Source organism: Mobula birostris, chromosome 13 (genome assembly GCF_030028105.1).
Source record: "Mobula birostris isolate sMobBir1 chromosome 13, sMobBir1.hap1, whole genome shotgun sequence".
Taxonomy (NCBI): domain Eukaryota; kingdom Metazoa; phylum Chordata; class Chondrichthyes; order Myliobatiformes; family Myliobatidae; genus Mobula; species Mobula birostris.
This window is the reverse complement of record NC_092382.1, coordinates 77,528,787-77,548,764: the sequence shown is the minus strand read 5'-3', so window position 1 is coordinate 77,548,764 and position 19,978 is coordinate 77,528,787. Positions and strand designations below refer to the sequence as shown.

The 19,978-nt window shown below is 43.1% G+C and overlaps 1 protein-coding gene across 1 annotated transcript; it reads left to right on the top strand.

Moving 5' to 3' along the window:
* The first annotated feature begins 3,525 nt into the window (after positions 1–3,525).
* On the top strand, positions 3,526–5,737 carry LOC140208012 (probable G-protein coupled receptor 139). Its single transcript, XM_072276544.1, has 2 exons — positions 3,526–3,643; positions 4,839–5,737. The coding sequence occupies exons 1-2, from the start codon at positions 3,526–3,528 to the stop codon at positions 5,735–5,737; spliced, it is 1,017 nt and encodes a 338-aa protein (XP_072132645.1).
* Positions 5,738–19,978: the final 14,241 nt, after the last annotated feature.

The window sequence follows — 19,978 nt, the reverse complement described above, 5'->3', positions numbered from 1 at the left end:
GACCAGGCTTTCGAATGGGGCCTGGACCTAGCCTGCAGTCAAGTCAAGCACATGACCCATTATAACATCTGAGACTGATTGTATTGAAGCTCATACTTAATCAGCAAAGTACAGTATATTCGTGCAGGAAAGTTATACGTACTTTTGTTCTTCTACAAGCTAAAATAAAAGAGCTCAGCTCTATCAATGAATATACAGTATGTTATCACATGAATCAAAATGGTACTTGTTAATCTTTAGGATATGTGGTTCACCTAAAGAGATACATATCTGTCATATCTAATGCAAATATCCAAGACAAAATGCAACTTTAGTACATTACAATTAAAATCAAGACGACGATTGCTGGATATGCATCACGAAAGAAAAAATAACATCTGATACCTTTAATGCAGAGTACTGGTGTCGGTTAATTTGCATGTTCCTATCACTGTACCTGTGCAGGGGAGTAAACATTATGCTAAAGGGACCAGCCCAGTGGCTGAACAACATGAATAGACTATGACGTAGACTATGCTGCGGAAAGATAGACCTACGTTGGTGCACTGTAAAAACAGATGAAAATGAGAAATAAATGTTAGCATGATTCTAAAATAAGGTTGGCACAATACATTATTTATTTCGTACCGTGTAAAGTGATTCGTGGTAGAGTGTAAACTCAAAACATTTACAAATGTAATATTGCACAGTAGATAAAGAAAGTTGTCAGATCTGAAGGAGAAAAATCGTTTGCACTTCTGAAACGTGACGGCTATCAGAGGCATAGTTTATTCCGTAAATGGACCCGAGTAGTAATAAATGGAGCAGCCGCGAATCAGAGACTGTAGAAAATCAGAACCGGAATGAGGTTTAATATGTCGTGAAATGTGTCGTTATGCGTTGCAATACATAATAATAAAAACTGTAAATCACAGTTAGAAGATAATATGTAAAAAAAAACTAAATTTAATTAGTGCAAAAAGAGGACAACATGTAGTGAGGGAGTATTGTTGGGTTCAATGCCCTTTCAGAATCCTGATTGCTGAGGGAAATATGCTATTCCTTATTATCATTGCAGATCCAGACACATCACTGACCAGACTGACAGAGTCACGACTGATCAAATCCACATTCCTGACCACAGTGATAACCTCACTGCATATCCAGTCCCATCACTGTCCACACGGAGAACTAAGCAGCTTGCCCAGTTCCAGTAGGGTCGACCCTAGTAATATCGCTGCTACTCCAACACCATCACTGGCAGTGCGAAGCTCTGTCTTTAAAAATGTCACTGAGCAGAACTGTTCGACTAAAGATGATGTCCAATTATCAGTGATCCCATTGTCACGGGTTACGAAAGGCAAATATGAAAATATTCACAATATATACGATTGTCAATGGCCGCTCACATACAGGCAAACATAACGGCTGTTTGAGCAAGACATAATACTGCAGAGTCAGTGGCTCAGGATTGGTATCATTGATGCATTCCTGGATTTATATTTTTACACAAGAATATCAGTAAACACAAGCTGTTGGGGAAGAACGCTCGCTGTGTTTTATCGTTATCATCACATCAGACGTGGTTACACTCCGAGCACAGCAGGGAAAACGAGTGTTTGTCGCACAGGGTTACACATCTGTAAAAGGGATTTGTTGAAATTTGTGATTTATACGCACAAATCTAAATCTGATTACTGCTCAGTTGATTAGCAGCTGAAGAACCATGTGCCGCTTGTATTCAGTGGCTGGACGTAATGGTGCCGACAAAATAATCTAAGAATACCTTTACTTCGACACCTGCTATGCACGACTGTGCTTGTCTGATGTTTTGTGTGACGAAGAAATATGTTTTATTGCAACGTGTACGCTTTTAATCAAAAGCTTACCGCTTTGAACACCATTCTGTCAAATATATTGCGGTGACCATTGTGAATAAACGTGCCCGTTCTGCTATTTCTACATTTCTAAGCTTTAAGAGGAGCTCATTGCAAACCACAACAGAGATTAATAACAGTCAAGAAGAGACGTGTTTCACTAGTTCCCGTTCGATCTTTGCAGTCTCACAAATATGCCATGACATTATTCAGGGGGAAATGAAAATAACACCAGTTCCCAAAGATTTTCAAATAATATATGAAGGCAGATACTGTTAAGGAACAGGAAACATTCCAAGAAGGCTACATAAAGGGGAGAATCATAATAAAGTAAACCGAATAACCGATTTAGAGCACTGGTGTCTTTTGTTTTTTGTGTGATTTTCAATGGAGGGTAAATTGTACAAACGTACAGCGTCACCTTTGCTTGCCAATAAGTACAAAGTCATTTCATAGAAAGGTGCTGATGCTCCTGGTTTTAAGTGTTTTCTGTCACATCGACTCTTTACACCCAGCGGAATTGCATCAGCTGCCGGAGAGTGGTAACGTATGTATGAATGCGTCCTGGCCTCTTGTATGGTATACGGGTATCGACAGTAAGGAGTTATTTTTTGCCCTTGTTTCTTTCTGATTTAACAGCATGAAGAATTCGCAGTAAACCGAGACTGAGTACACATGTTGAAGATTATTAATCTACTACTATATCAGGATGACGTGAGAAATACCAGTCAGCCACTTGTAGAGGCAGAGTAAGACTGCGTGCAAAGAATACTTATCGGCCACTCGGTGATCTGATCCACACTGTGCTGGAGGGATCCCAGTTGCCGACAGTTAATTCCATCATCCCCTGTCTCTGTTTCTGCCTTTCTCTCCCTCACCTTCTGTCTTCCTCCTCCCCGCATATCTGCCGCTCTTGTCTACTCGCTACTCCCGGCTCCCAAGGGAACCCCTTTTTCGAGAAAGGCTGATAGTCTTTCTCTGTTATAAAAATTAACACATCCTAAGCTAATGCCGCTGTTCCAGAACCGCTGTTCTGCATTTCTTATTTTACACACACCAAGGAAGAATCACTTGTGATTTTTGACTTATTTACCTCATTCCTTACACGGGATTTTAAAACAAAATACATACATTTGTTCATTATTTAAGGACCATTTTTTCAACTTAATATTCAGCTAAGTCGACTGAAATATTGTTAACAACAGGAATTCTGCAGATGCTGGAAATTCAAGCAACACACATAAAAGTTGCTGGTGAACGCAGCAGGCCAGGCAGCATCTCTAGGAAGAGGTGCAGTTATATTGTTAGTTTTTTTTTAAATTTATTTTTGTAATTCGAATATATGTAATAGCAGCAGTGCTTATATACACACTTCTTCCTCAGCTACTGGGTAAACCAAGGGTTAACTCTTTCTGTCATTTCATGGAAAATAAATAGCGCCTTTTCAAGGTAGGCTGCTGACGTCACCGGAGGGTTTCTCTCTCTTATTAATAAGAGTCGCTTTCACTCAGTTCCCCCAGTTTCAGCGAGCACAGCCTCTCCTGTCACGGACAGAGATCCGGAGCGGCACAAAGAGGAGAGTAAGGACAGACCGGCTCGTTCTGTCATGGATCAGAATTCGGGATGGACGGCTTGGAATATAACAGAAAATGGGAAAAACATCTTCTGGATGGTTCCATATATTTTTGCGCATGATGAACGGATAACGGTAGATTTTCGAGTCACGAATGTTTTATTCACCATTCAAGTGATTTTCTTCCCTGTCCTCGGCATCATTGCTCTTCCCGGTGAGTCTCTGTCCAAAGGTAACTTATGAAACAAAATTTAACTGCACATTTTCCTTTTGGCCTGTACCTCTCATAATAATAATTAAGGCTGCTGACACACATACCAGTTGATAATTAAGCAAATACACTTCGATAATTTACTGAATCCAGGACTCCTGCCTAAGGAAATATGTGCTAACACTTGTGATGATCCAGAGCGGGTTTACAACAACAGTGTATCTTATTATCTGTCTTATTCCTGTAGAAAGTGTAACCTTATTGTGAGCATTCCTTCTCCATTTCTCCCTGGTCGTTTTAACCAACATCAGTCGGAAGACAAATTTCACACAAACTTTAATCACTTTCCAACTTTCACGAGTTGCCTGAGTTTCCACTGAAGCAAAGGAAGCATCTCTCCGCGAATGTAATCAGGACGTCCCTCTCCTGCATCTGACCGTCTTCCTCCCCACTGTGTTCTTAAAACTGCATATTCCGTTTGGGATCAAAAATTATAGAATGTATATTTCACACCAGGTGCATTTGACGATGTTTAAAGCCTAGGTAACACATTTCTGAAAACGTGATAGACTTCCGTAAGTTCTTGAAATATTGATCGTGACGTATTTTTATGGTGACAAATCAACTTCATTCTTGCTGAGAAAATAAAACGTATTTGAGAATATAATGAATATCATACGAATATAAAGGCAAAGCTACAACAAATAGACGGTGAGCCTCGTGGTATAATTTGAAGAGAATAACACTCCCTCAAAGTCGAGAAACGGGAAGAGAGGTGCAATAATTGTGATTTGCGCTGCTGCTCCATTTGCAAATCCCGTTGCCCCTGGTGACGGTCAGCGGCGGGAAGCTGCTCTTTATCCAGAGGTGGTTCCTGTCAAGGATACTAACTTCACGACAGTCGAGATGCCGCAGATTTAATCGATGATGCGCTATTCGGCCCTTTGCCTCAAAAAGTACGAAATCCATCAATCGTCAGCCATCGTTATCTGTAACCTCCGCTCTCTGTTTCTTTACCGATATTCGGTCCAACATATTGCATTGAGTGTACACACATTTGCAAAGCAGTTTAACTTTTGCGATTCTTTTATTCTGTCAGGTACGCTCATTCTTGACATTGTCACATACAGAAAAGTGGATTACTTTATATGTAAATGCTTCCTGATGTGTTTACCCTCATTGATTCCTATCTTCGCAGTGAACATGGTGACCATATTCGTCCTTTCTCGGGGAAAGTGCGGCCTCTCCAGAGTTGTCACTTGCTACCTGGTTGCCATGGCAGTGGCGGATCTGCTGGTTCTTATCCTCGACCTGATATTGAGCAAGATTCCACTTATGTACGTACCAATCGACGTTTTCTTCCGATCAATGACCAAGGGGTGTAATATCCACGCTGTTCTCCTTTACACCGCAACCGACTGCTCCGTCTGGTTCACGGTCACGTTTACCTTTGATCGGTTTGTCGCCATTTGTTGCCAGAAGCTGAAATCAAAATATTGCACCGAGAAAACCGCTGTCGTGGTTTTGGGGACAGTGAGTGCCATTGGCTTTTTAAAGAATATTTACTGGTATTTTAGACTCTCGGGGTACTACACGTGGATAGCTGTTCCATTTATTTGTAGGGGGAGAGTGCATTATTTGAATTTATTTATCGCGACTCAATTTGAACTATTTTATTACATCCTCACCCCTGTATTCCCATTTGTGCTGGTTCTGCTGACGAATTGCTTCACCGCCAGGCACGTCTTAGTCACGAGCAGAGCGCGCAGAAGACTCAGTTTTCCTGGCAACGGACAGAGTGCCAGAGACCCGGAGATGGAGAAACGCAGGAAATCCCTCGTTTTATTGCTGATCGTCTCGGGCAATTTCATCTTGCTGTGGGCACCTTTCACTGTGTATTCTGCGTGGAATCGGCTGTATGCTTTTGTCACGTATGTGCGCCCACCTGATTCGCTGCGAGAGCTGGGCGCCATTCTGCAGCTTCTGAGCTGTTGCACGAACACGGCCCTTTACACCGTTACGCAGACCAAGTTCAGGGAGCAGCTAAAGAATGTGGTAAAATCACCGCTCTCTCTCATGTTTGTGAAGAACTCGTGACGTTGCGGCGTCGCTCGACCTGAAACCACTGAAGTTCTATCCACTGTGGGCAATTTTTGTTCCTCTGGGTCCTGCGATATCCTTGTTCCACTCACACCTCCCAAGCGGAAATTACATAAATTTTTCATTATACAGCTGCAATGATCGTCCCTCATTCGCCGGCCTATCTCCTCACCTCTGGCCTACTTATCCAATTTACACCGTAGTTCCACCTTGCAATCCTTCTGGCCGCCCAGAAACATTAGTCCAGGTGCAAAGCCATTCTCCTGCGAGGTTGCCTGGGTTCCCGAAACAACCCGTTCATGCCCTACATTGACGGCTGAATTGGTGCTGTCAGTCCAGTGACGTCTGAATTGGTGCTGCTTCCTGCACCCACGCTGAGTTCGTCAATTTTATTTACAACTTACCACACCGACCTCAGATCAACTTGTTCCCATTCTGACACCACTTGTCTCTCGCTCTCTCTGTTCCCAACACCACAGATCCGTTAGAAGCCCGAATTCTATAAACAGCCCCATATTGGCCTACACACCCCTAAATCAATGAACGTTTCCAAATCGGTGTGTATCTCTCTGTTAGCGGACTCTGTTCTAAGTCTGCGCAATCTGGAAATAAGTACATATCACAAACACGCTGCAACCCCATAATAGATCATTCCAGAGCAGGAATCATTTCAAAAATTTTCGAAAATGGGGGAATTTCGACATTAAAAATCCGTACGCAACCCAAATATCTATGTTACTACAAATCTGTGTGCAGCCGGATATTCGACAACACGCTCTAAATCTGAGCATATCACCAAATCCGTGTGTACCCCCAAGGCAGAGCACACGCCTAAATCTGCATGCATGCCGAAATCCAGGCGCAGCCCCCAAAAACTCTGTGCACCGTATACATACCGAATTTACCTTAACTCTGTGCAATCCCCAACTGAGTGCGGATCCCAAACACGCTGACACCCACCACATGATCCGAACAGTATCCGGGTCAAAGAATAATTTCAAACCGTTCGCAAACTGTTTGCCATAAAGTAACAAGAATACTGTTGAAACTTCAAAGTGCATTGATTCTGAAAGTGTTTATAAATAAAACAAAATTCAGATACGTCACACTACAAATCCACAAGCACCACATCTCTGTGAGAAACCCGAAATCCGTAAACATCTCCATATTAATCTGCGTGCTCCTAAATCAACGAGCATTCGCGAATCAGACTGCACCATTATACTGGTGGTCACGTCACTGAATCTGTTCGGATCATTTGACCAGTGTGAAATCCCCTATTTGCCAACACCGCCCTAAATCAGAGCACTCCACAAATTAGTACCCACTCCAAACAGGCTGAAACTCCAACATCCGCAACAGATTAACTCAGAGCAGGAATCATTTCAAACCGTTCAGAAAATGACTGTTTCCATGATAAAAATCCGCACCCATCCGAAAATTCAACTGCAACTGCAAATCGGCCGATACACCCAAATATGGTGTACCCAAAATCCGTGTGCACCTCCATATTAGACATATCAGACCCTACATCTGCGCACATCAGCAAATAAGAGCGAACCCCTAAATCCATATGCATCCAAATCCCGCTGACAACTTCACATGAACATTAGGTTATCCAAATGCAGGAGTCATTTCTAACAGTTCACAGAATAGCTGCTTCCGCTTTCAAAAATCTAGAACAAATTCAAAGTTCGATGTACATCTGTTATTAAAGTATCTATAAACGAAAAGACCTTGAGACATCCCCAGATCGGTGTGTACTCAAACTCGCCGTGAACATCTCCAAATGTCTGTGCACCTTCAAATACAAGTGCGCTCCTGCAAGTACGATTGTTTATCCTGGAGTGAGAATCATTTCGATCTTTTTCACAAGATGGCTGAATCCACATTGAAAATAGCAAGAACAAAGTTCGCTGTTGAAGTGCATTATTTATTAAAGTATCTCTAAACGAAACAACCTTGATATTTGTCATTAACCCAAATCCACCAAGACCCACAAATCGAGATGCACTCACAAGTACGGATGGACACCCATATCGCTGCTCACTGCGAACCTGACAACACCCTTTGGATACACATCAGCTTATCCCAGAGGAGGAATAATTTCAAATAGGCCACTCAGTAGCAACCTCCATCTTAAAAATCATAGTAAGAGCAGAGATGAAAATTAAATGTGTATTTATTAATAAAATACCTCTCAATGAAACAACCTTGAGATTCGTTACAACTCAAAATCGACCAATATCCCCAAATCCGTAAGCACCCTTAGACCGTATGCACCACCAACCCAGCTGACACCCATGTACGCACATTTTATTTTCAAAGAAGAAACATTTTAAAAACATGGGGGTGCACAGGCAAGTGGGGCTGCACACGGATTTGTGGGAGCCGTTGCATGTGGAGTTGTGACAAATCTCAACATTCCTTTACTTCCGATATTTTATTAATTAAAGCACTTCCAATTATGAACTTTGTTCTTACTGTTTTATAAGGTGGAAGCAGACAGATTGTGATCTGTTTGAAATTATTTTGCTCAAGAATAATCTAATGTGCATGTGGAGATGTCAGCGAGTTTGCGGGTTGCGTGAATTTGGAAGCCGACGCAGATTTGGGGTTCCACAAGGATTTTGTGGTGCGTGCTGATTTAGGAATGTGCACAAATTTAGGGGTATGTTGGCAAATATATTTGCACACCGATTTGGGGTGGGGGGTGGGGAGTGAAAAATCTCAAGGATGTTTCATTTATAGAAACTTTAATAATAACTGCTGGGTCTGCCAATTAAGATTAGTTAACTGAAAGGACTGGGCAATCGCAGGTCGGAGGCAGTTCAGAAAAGTCTACACTGCCAGCTGGGTATTCTGATGGTCTAGGAGTTTGCCAGCACTGGACTACCAGGTATCCTTAAAACGAGCTATAATGTCCGAAAGGGATTTGCCTTTTATATGTGGACTTCGGGAAAGTTCGCAAAAATCCCCGTGCTGTCGGGCCGTCATTAAAATGGGTTCCATTACCTTAGCGATCCATGGCTTGTCTTACATCGCCCGCCCGACCTGGTTTCCAGTCACGTTCGGGCGTCTGTCTGGGACTGGGGAACCTACTCTGTGTCCCTCCCCAAGAAGTTCCATATGTAACACTGAGGAGTGCGCGCAAATCCCCGGGCAGGAGCTGGAAAACTTGACAAGTTTGTGTGAGCCAGTTGGTTGTCTTAGCGGGTTAGGAGATTAATTAACGGTATTCTATACCACAGGCGCGACCCAGGGCTTTAGAATTGTGATTTCCCCACAATTTTCGGGGAAACTCACTGATATCTTCCCCAGTAGAGTTATCTACTGCTTCTCTCCTGTTCCCTTTTGATTTTGTTTTCTGACCTGTCTGTTCCCGACTAATAGGTGTTAATTCGGGGACCCGTTCTGACCCGGCACCTCGGCGGAAACAATAGCCGACGCAGAGAGCGCCACCTCGAAATCATGATTCATTTGTTAGAAATAGGTTCTTTCTTGCGTTCAGTTGTAAGTTGTTGGTGCCCCATTTGTTAGAACACCATAACATGTAATCGAGGTCAAATATTTCATTTTTAGCGAGTCGAAAGCACCGCCATAAATCCAATCCCCTTGACTCCAAGCATATGACTCACTAGAAAATGTGACAGAGTACATGCTATCCCCTGTTCTCAACCAAACCTTATCAGCGGGCGATCCTGCAGGAAACCAGCAAATTCTTTGTCTTGTACTTTTCGACTTCCTACATCGCGGTGTCGTTTACCGGTACTTTCGTTTTAGGATCACTCGGGCGTCGCTCGTGAGGCGCCGTTCTTGCCGGTTTACCTTTAGAGGGGTCCACCAACCTACTAGGACGGTAACCCAACACTTTTCAGAATTAAAGTGTACTTAACAGATGTTGCAACATTCGCGAGCCTCAGTTATACACTTATACAATCCACTGATTATAACAGCGAACATCTGGGTCACAAAGTGGATCAGTTTTATTTTAAAGCAATTTTAAATTTCATGGTTCCCTGTCCCTTCTCGCAGTTTTCTTCTTTTCCTTACCCGAACGCAGGTACACTGATCACCGGCTGGTGAGGGACAACCTTTTCTGGCACAGTCCGAGGGGCCAAATTCTCGGTCAAGGGTTCACTATATCGCGTTTAAAAAGTCCCATCCTCGTCGCCAAATTTGTCAGGCCAAGTCAAATCACGTTCGGACTCAAATAGTGATATTGTCGGAGAATACAAAACAACACCCGGACTCAGATATTTGAATGTCTTTTATTTCCGTGGCCATGTGAGAATCGTTTCTCAGAGCGGCGATTCTGAATTTACAGTTCATAATGCTCAATTTTCATCAGTCACACATTATCATTATCCCAATAAACTCTCTCACCAGTAGTTTTCCCCCTTTCACCTTGTTACATATACCTGTTACGGTGCATTCTCCAGTTACCTTATAAGGTAACCGTAGCCTTCAGCCAGAAGCAGATGACAACAGGTGGTTCCCAACCTTCACAGAGTGTTTTGACCCTTAATCACGACACTCTCCAGTTGGTGGGCCGGCAGTGGTGGCCAAATCACTGCCCATCTCCTCTTGGCTTCCAGCTCCCCTCCTCTCGCCTACTCCAAATCCAACAAGAGGCTCGTTCTGCCTCTTCCCCCATCCTACAAACTGCTTGATTTTTTTGCTCCTTTCGTCCAGGCGCAGATCTGAGAACAACCGCTATGCTGATTTCGCTGGCCTTTCATCTTAAGTACATGCACTCTGGTATTAGTTATTTCATGTTTCATGTTCAGCGAAAAAAAAAAACGGGATGTCCACGATGTCAGTGCCTTTCATGTTCCTATGAACTTCAATCAGGCCTCCCTCAGCCTCTGCCGCTCCAGGTAAAATATCCCAAGACTGTCCAATCTCTCCTTATCAAGGAAGCATCTTGTTAAGGCTCTTCGACTCTCAGTTCAAAACCCCCACAATTTTCCAATAATAGAATCCAATACTCAGGATGTGGTTAAACTGGAGATTTATAAAACTGCAACAGAACTACCTGACCCTGGAACTCAGTGCCTCGACTGCTAAAGACAAGCAGGCCCTACGCCGCTCGCAGCAACCCCTCACCCTGTGCAGCACCTAAAGAGAGTAATGAACTGGGATCCCAAACCCGCTTCTAGATCAACACAGTATATCAACACATACCCATCTTCCCCATGACATAAGCCCCAGTCCTGGTCAACTTCCTCTGCAGTCTTCCAGCACAAAGTATCATTGATATAGAATGCTAACCAGAGCTGAATGCAGCATTTTCACGGAACTTAGCGGGTCAGGCTGGATCTATCGAGAGGAGTAGAGTCGACCTTTCGGCGACAAAATTTCCATTACAGCATTGACAGTGGCCCTTCGGCCCACCCCTTCCGTGGCGTTCAGGTGCCATACAAAACATTCCCATCTGCCTGCGTTTGTCCCGTCTGCTCTGGGATGGAAATTTGCCTGAATGTACATCTCAGTCGCAAGGCATTGGGTCTGAAGGGACTTTTCCCTGCCGTAAGAGTCGTTGATCGAACCTTTTCTATCCTGTAGTTACCAACAGTGTTTTTTTTAAATTTGTTTAAGTACAGGACCTCTAAGGGGGCAGTGTTTTGTCTCTTAAGGTGCATTAGGGTGGATAATTTTCCAGGGCCAGGCGGGATATACTTGCAGATTACTTGGAGAAGCGGGAGATTAAAACTCTGAGGACCTCTTCTCTGTAGCTACAAGCAAGATACCCAAAAAGCGGAGATAAATGGTATTCCATTATTCATAAAAGGGGATGGGTTATCCTGGAAAATATCAACTGCTGAGTCACACTTCGGGGTATGAAACTTACTGGAGAGGATTCTTCGGGATTAGATGTAGTGTTATCGAACACCACACACATAAACATTTTCTCTGGCTCTTCCAATCTCTGCTGAGCTGCTTTCTGGCCTAGTCCCAACGACCTGCATTAAGACCATAGCCTTTCATATACTTCCCATCCATTTACCCGTTCAAGTGTCTCCTAAATGTTGAGATTGAGCCTGCATTCACCACTTCCTCTGGCTACTCATCCCACGTTCATACCGCCCTCTGAGTGAAGAAGTTTCCTCTCGTGGTCTACTTTCACCTTTAAAATATGAACTCTTGTTCCAGTCTCACCTAACTTGAGGGGAGAGTGCCTCAGTTTGGGAGAGAATAGGCCTATTGATTCTCTCCTTCTGACTCAACCCCTCAATTTCTGAAACATCATTATAAATTATCTCTGTAATCTTTCAAGTTTATTGATCTCTTTCCTGCAGATATGTGATCTGAACTATACATAATGCTCCACGCCGATCCTCAATAACGTCTTACACAACTTCAACATAACATTTTAATTCGTGTACTCGGTACTCTGATATATGAAGGCGTGTGTGCAAAGATTCTCCTCGTGACCTTATCTAGGAATTTTGAAACTGCATTCTCGGAACCCTCTGCTCTCCTGCACATCTGAATTACCTTCCACTAATTGTATAAGTCCTGCCCTGGTAGGTCCTGCCAAAGTGCAACAGCTCACACTAGATCCCATCTCGATGGAATTTCACATTAAGTTCCAACTTCAAAATGTTCAGCCCGTTTCCAGCTGCTTCACTCACGCTAAAAGTTTTCATAACCTACTTCGCTGTCCACTCACACTCCAAATCCAGGTGTCATCTGAAAATCCAGTTTACCATATAACGATTGACTTATATATCCTGTTCCTTAGAATGTTTTTCACTCAGTTCTGGGGGTACACGCATATTTGGGGGTGTCGCTGGATTTGAGGTGCACACTTATATGAGAGGAGTGTGCAGATTTGGGGGTGTACACATATTTTGTCATCCTGTGAATGGTTGGAATGATTCTAGTTTTGGGATAATTTGTTTTGCAAGTCGATGTCCAATTCTACTGTCATTATCCTTCACCGAATTTACATTTATCCCCCTGCAGCACCAGTCTTATCCTTATCAAAAACTGTTTGCGAACCTCCAGAATTATACTACTGATACTACTAAGTCAAGCCTGTCTCCCTCCCTGGTCGTCCATCTAAATACTCTTTCAGGAAACATTCCAGGACCCATCTGAACCATAAAGCCCCATCCATCCTCAAGGGATAAGAGAATGCCAGTAATGTTGGAGTGATTATTTACCCGCAATAACTGCATGATTGCTTTTACATCAGCCCATAACCTCCCGACCTTTCTGTTCCTCTGTCTTACAGGCTGCAGGTAGAACACCATCAGAGCGATTGCACATTCCTTATTATTGAGCTCTACCTGCATCGTGTTACTGATGAAGCCTATGGGATGATCTCGGACCTGGGACATTCTGACATTCTGCCTGATCAGCAGTGCAGAACCACCCCCGCCCCCGCCACCTTCTGGATTGCCTGAATCATCTGAATTCTGGAATGGTTAGCGACCAGCCCTGACCTTCTCTCAACCAGAGCTCTGCAATATCTGGCTCACTGTGTCACGTACTAATCCAGGTTCTAAGTACGTCTGTCTTAAGTGTTACACACCTTTACTGACATAACCTCACTTCAGCCCCTCGGAGACACCGGGCTCATTAACGGGGTCCTGGCTGGACTTCATTTTGGCTTTCCTTGACCTCGTCTCTACCTTTTACTCAATCCTACTTACTCACTTGCAGTTCCATTTCCCACGCTCCCGCCCAACCCCCAAGACCAGGCCTGCACATGCCACATGTTAATGCCAGGGCAGATACATCAAACTTGCCAGTTAGAATATCAACTCCCTTTCAGTGCAGGTGTAAAACCAATGTTCTTACACCAGTCCACCAAACCTCGAAGAGAGCCCAATAATATGTGTATACGATGCCCTTCCTCCTGCACAAATTGTTAGCCGCACAAGTACCTGTTCTTCCTTAGCATCTTTTCCCTCTTAAGCCCATGATACGGGAAGTAATAGTGAGATCACTTTTCCGGAGTTGCCAGTTCTTAAGCCATAAGCCTTCTTAGCTTCTCAATTAACTTGTTTGGAAATTTTGAGGGATCTATAGACTTGCATAGCACGACTCCCCTGATCCTTCACACTACGATAAAATCTGCCATTTGTGCTCTGTAATCCACTTTGAATTTTTATTATGTATCAGCTCGTACTGTTACTCATGGAAGTCCATCTATCACATCGTACCCCAGCTCTACACCGTGTCGACATCCCATTGTAACCTATGATGAAATTCTACACTATCCACAACAACAGAATATCGGTGTCCTTGATTCATTTAGAGATGAAGCGAAGAACAATGAGCCGCAGAGCCCAGCAACCTCAATGTTACACTAGCCTAATCGCTAAGTTTTGTTTCCTTTTTTAACTTCGGAGAAAACCCATAAATATGACAGGGATTTCGTACAAACTCCTTCCAGAAAAACACTGGCATTGAACTCCGATTCCCAGTACCCCGAGCTGGAATAGTCGGATTCTAAGTGCTACGCTACGTGGAGCTTCAAACTGCAAGTTACTAACCCACATATCCACTTCCTCTTTCAAGTTGTTTACAAATATGAGAAAAAGTAGATCTCCTGGAAACGCCCCACCTACTGCCAGTCCCATACTCACTGGGCAAGGTAAGTCCAAACCCAGGCGGCTGAGTTTCCATCAGTCCCATGCCTCCCGACGTTCTGGGTGAATCTATTGTGGGGCTCTAGTCAAGCGCCTCACTCAATTCCATACATACAGCGTCCACCACTCTAGCCTTTGTTTTGTCAACCCCTCAGAAAGTCATTCAGGTGCGTTAGGCATGATCTTCCCCTCACAAAGCCATTTGACTGTCTCTAATTATGCTTCTACAAATATTTGTCAACCCTATCGCAAAGAATTCCCTTCAAAGATTTAGCCTCCATTAATGCCAGGAGTCATGGTTATACAATTAACAGGATTATCCTCACTACCTATTACCCGTCTTAACCAAGCTTACATTTAGAGTTTATATTTAGATATCACCCCCTCACAATGAACATTAATTGACATCACGGACCAACCACTGAATGATTCAGGTTGATTCCTCAATTCAGTTTTGTCTGGAGTATGTAATATCTGAATACAAACTGCCGCTACTCTCATCACCTTTCTAATTGTATAAACAATAATATCCCTGATTGCGTTTGTTTAGAGAGATCCTCCAATTTTCCAGTTGCATGAGTTCAAAATTAACTGAGCCCCTGTTCCATTAATTATCAAGTGCCTGTTTCTGTAACACTGTCCTTTTCAACCATTATTCGCTTGTTCTTTGTCCAGGGTCGGTTCTGTGTTGGCACAGCCGAACATCTCGTTGAGACTGACTAGGATTAGACCAAACACAAACAAGAGGAGCTCTGCAGATTTTAGAAATCCAAAACGCTGGAGGAGTTCTGCAGACCAGGCAGCATCTATGGAGAAGAGTAAACTGTGGACATCAGCATCTATGGAGAAGAGTAAACTGTGGACATCAGCATCTATGGAGAAGAGTAAACTGTGGACATCAGCATCTATGGAGAAGAGTAAACTGTGGACATCAGCATCTATGGAGAAGAGTAAACTGTGGACATCAGCATCTATGGAGAAGAGTAAACTGTGGACATCAGCATCTATGGAGAAGAGTAAACTGTGGACATCAGCATCTATGGAAAAGAGTAAACTGTGGACATCAGCATCTATGGAGAAGAGTAAACTGTGGACATCAGCATCTATGGAGAAGAGTAAACTGTGGACATCAGCATCTATGGAGAAGAGTAAACTGTGGACATCAGCATCTATGGAGAAGAGTAAACTGTGGACATCAGCATCTATGGAGAAGAGTAAACTGTGGACATCAGCATCTATGGAGAAGAGTAAACTGTGGACATCAGCATCTATGGAGAAGAGTAAACTGTGGACATCAGCATCTATGGAGAAGAGTAAACTGTGGACATCAGCATCTATGGAGAAGAGTAAACTGTGGACATCAGCATCTATGGAGAAGAGTAAACTGTGGACATCAGCATCTATGGAGAAGAGTAAACTGTGGACATCAGCATCTATGGAGAAGAGTAAACTGTGGACATCAGCATCTATGGAGAAGAGTAAACTGTGGACATCAGCATCTATGGAGAAGAGTAAACTGTGGACATCAGCATCTATGGAAAAGAGTAAACTGTGGACATCAGCATCTATGGAGAAGAGTAAACTGTGGACATCAGCATCTATGGAGAAGAGTAAACTGTGGACATCAGCATCTATGGAGAAGAGTAAACTGTGGACATCAGCATCTATGGAGAAGAGTAAACTGTGGACATCAGCATCTATGGAGAAGAGTAAACTGTGGACATCAGCATCTATGGAGAAGAGTAAACTGTGGACATCAGCATCTATGGAGAAGAGTAAACTGTGGACATCAGCATCTATGGAGAAGAGTAAACTGTGGACATCAGCATCTATGGAGAAGAGTAAACTGTGGACATCAGCATCTATGGAGAAGAGTAAACTGTGGACATCAGCATCTATGGAGAAGAGTAAACTGTGGACATCAGCATCTATGGAAAAGAGTAAACTGTGGACATCAGCATCTATGGAGAAGAGTAAACTGTGGACATCAGCATCTATGGAGAAGAGTAAACTGTGGACATCAGCATCTATGGAGAAGAGTAAACTGTGGACATCAGCATCTATGGAGAAGAGTAAACTGTGGACATCAGCATCTATGGAAAAGAGTAAACTGTGGACATCAGCATCTATGGAGAAGAGTAAACTGTGGACATCAGCATCTATGGAGAAGAGTAAACTGTGGACATCAGCATCTATGGAGAAGAGTAAACTGTGGACATCAGCATCTATGGAGAAGAGTAAACTGTGGACATCAGTATCTATGGAGAAGAATAAACTGTGGACATCAGCATCTATGGAGAAGAGTAAACTGTGGACATCAGCATCTATGGAGAAGAGTAAACTGTGGACATCAGCATCTATGGAGAAGAGTAAACTGTGGACATCAGCATCTATGGAGAAGTGGACATCAGCATCTATGGAGAAGAGTAAACTGTGGACATCAGCATCTATGGAGAAGAGTAAACTGTGGACATCAGCATCTATGGAGAAGAGTAAACTGTGGACATCAGCATCTATGGAGAAGAGTAAACTGTGGACATCAGCATCTATGGAGAAGAGTAAACTGTGGACATCAGCATCTATGGAGAAGAGTAAACTGTGGACATCAGCATCTATGGAGAAGAGTAAACTGTGGACATCAGCATCTATGGAAAAGAGTAAACTGTGGACATCAGCATCTATGGAGAAGAGTAAACTGTGGACATCAGCATCTATGGAGAAGAGTAAACTGTGGACATCAGCATCTATGGAGAAGAGTAAACTGTGGACATCAGCATCTATGGAGAAGAGTAAACTGTGGACATCAGCATCTATGGAAAAGAGTAAACTGTGGACATCAGCATCTATGGAGAAGAGTAAACTGTGGACATCAGCATCTATGGAGAAGAGTAAACTGTGGACATCAGCATCTATGGAGAAGAGTAAACTGTGGACATCAGCATCTATGGAGAAGAGTAAACTGTGGACATCAGTATCTATGGAGAAGAATAAACTGTGGACATCAGCATCTATGGAGAAGAGTAAACTGTGGACATCAGCATCTATGGAGAAGAGTAAACTGTGGACATCAGCATCTATGGAGAAGAGTAAACTGTGGACATCAGCATCTATGGAGAAGTGGACATCAGCATCTATGGAGAAGAGTAAACTGTGGACATCAGCATCTATGGAGAAGAGTAAACTGTGGACATCAGCATCTATGGAGAAGAGTAAACTGTGGACATCAGCATCTATGGAGAAGAGTAAACTGTGGACATCAGCATCTATGGAGAAGAGTAAACTGTGGACATCAGCATCTATGGAGAAGAGTAAACTGTGGACATCAGCATCTATGGAGAAGAGTAAACTGTGGACATCAGCATCTATGGAGAAGAGTAAACTGTGGACATCAGCATCTATGGAGAAGAGTAAACTGTGGACATCAGCATCTATGGAGAAGAGTAAACTGTGGACATCAGCATCTATGGAGAAGAGTAAACTGTGGACATCAGCATCTATGGAGAAGAGTAAACTGTGGACATCAGCATCTATGGAGAAGAGTAAACTGTGGACATCAGCATCTATGGAGAAGAGTAAACTGTGGACATCAGCATCTATGGAGAAGAGTAAACTGTGGACATCAGCATCTATGGAGAAGAGTAAACTGTGGACATCAGCATCTATGGAAAAGAGTAAACTGTGGACATCAGCATCTATGGAGAAGAGTAAACTGTGGACATCAGCATCTATGGAAAAGAATAAACTGTGGACATCAGCATCTATGGAGAAGAGTAAACTGTGGACATCAGCATCTATGGAGAAGAGTAAACTGTGGACATCAGCATCTATGGAAAAGAGTAAACTGTGGACATCAGCATCTATGGAAAAGAGTAAACTGTGGACATCAGCATCTATGGAAAAGAGTAAACTGTGGACATCAGCATCTATGGAGAAGAGTAAACTGTGGACATCAGCATCTATGGAGAAGAGTAAACTGTGGACATCAGTATCTATGGAGAAGAATAAACTGTGGACATCAGCATCTATGGAGAAGAGTAAACTGTGGACATCAGCATCTATGGAGAAGAGTAAACTGTGGACATCAGCATCTATGGAGAAGAGTAAACTGTGGACATCAGCATCTATGGAGAAGTGGACATCAGCATCTATGGAGAAGAGTAAACTGTGGACATCAGCATCTATGGAGAAGAGTAAACTGTGGACATCAGCATCTATGGAGAAGAGTAAACTGTGGACATCAGCATCTATGGAGAAGAGTAAACTGTGGACATCAGCATCTATGGAGAAGAGTAAACTGTGGACATCAGCATCTATGGAGAAGAGTAAACTGTGGACATCAGCATCTATGGAGAAGAGTAAACTGTGGACATCAGCATCTATGGAGAAGAGTAAACTGTGGACATCAGCATCTATGGAGAAGAGTAAACTGTGGACATCAGCATCTATGGAGAAGAGTAAACTGTGGACATCAGCATCTATGGAGAAGAGTAAACTGTGGACATCAGCATCTATGGAGAAGAGTAAACTGTGGACATCAGCATCTATGGAGAAGAGTAAACTGTGGACATCAGCATCTATGGAGAAGAGTAAACTGTGGACATCAGCATCTATGGAGAAGAGTAAACTGTGGACATCAGCATCTATGGAGAAGAGTAAACTGTGGACATCAGCATCTATGGAGAAGAGTAAACTGTGGACATCAGCATCTATGGAGAAGAGTAAACTGTGGACATCAGCATCTATGGAGAAGAGTAAACTGTGGACATCAGCATCTATGGAGAAGAGTAAACTGTGGACATCAGCATCTATGGAGAAGAGTAAACTGTGGACATCAGCATCTATGGAGAAGAGTAAACTGTGGACATCAGCATCTATGGAGAAGAGTAATCTGTGGACATCAGCATCTATGGAGAAGAGTAAACTGTGGACATCAGCACCTATGGAGAAGAGTAAACTGTGGACATCAGCACCTATGGAAAAGAGTAAACTGTGGACATCAGCATCTATGGAGAAGAGTAAACTGTGGACATCAGCATCTATGGAGAAGAGTAAACTGTGGACATCAGCATCTATGGAAAAGAGTAAACTGTGGACATCAGCATCTATGGAGAAGAGTAAACTGTGGACATCAGCATCTATGGAAAAGAGTAAACTGTGGACATCAGCATCTATGGAGAAGAGTAAACTGTGGACATCAGCATCTATGGAGAAGAGTAAACTGTGGACATCAGCATCTATGGAGAAGAGTAAACTGTGGACATCAGCATCTATGGAAAAGAGTAAACTGTGGACATTTTGGGCAGAATTGGATCTCTCTCTCTCTCTCTCTCTCTCTCTCTCTCTCTCTCTCTCTCTCTCCAGTCCTGTTGCCTGAGCTGAAGCTTTTCTCCAGCACTTTGTGTAGGATTAGACCACATCAGTTCCCAGTTTCTTCACTGTGTCTTTTGTTCTGGGTTCACAGCATCTCCTCTTCCACCCAACCACACCTCCCACCCCCGCAACTCTTTCTCTGAGAGCTAAAGTTCTGACACTGGAAGTTAGTTCAAACGGGAAAACAAAAGGAGGAACTACAGGTAGAGACAGAAGAGAAAAAGATCGTGAAGGAAAGGACGGGTAACGATGGGAACAGGAG

Bases quoted from the DNA above. Each gene is read 5' to 3' on its own strand.
- LOC140208012 (XM_072276544.1), top strand. From the start codon at position 3,526: ATGGTTCCATATATTTTTGCGCATGATGAACGGATAACGGTAGATTTT. The intron at 3,644-4,838 runs GTGAGTCTCTGT...CTATCTTCGCAG, and splicing joins CGGCATCATTGCTCTTCCCG to TGAACATGGTGACCATATTC.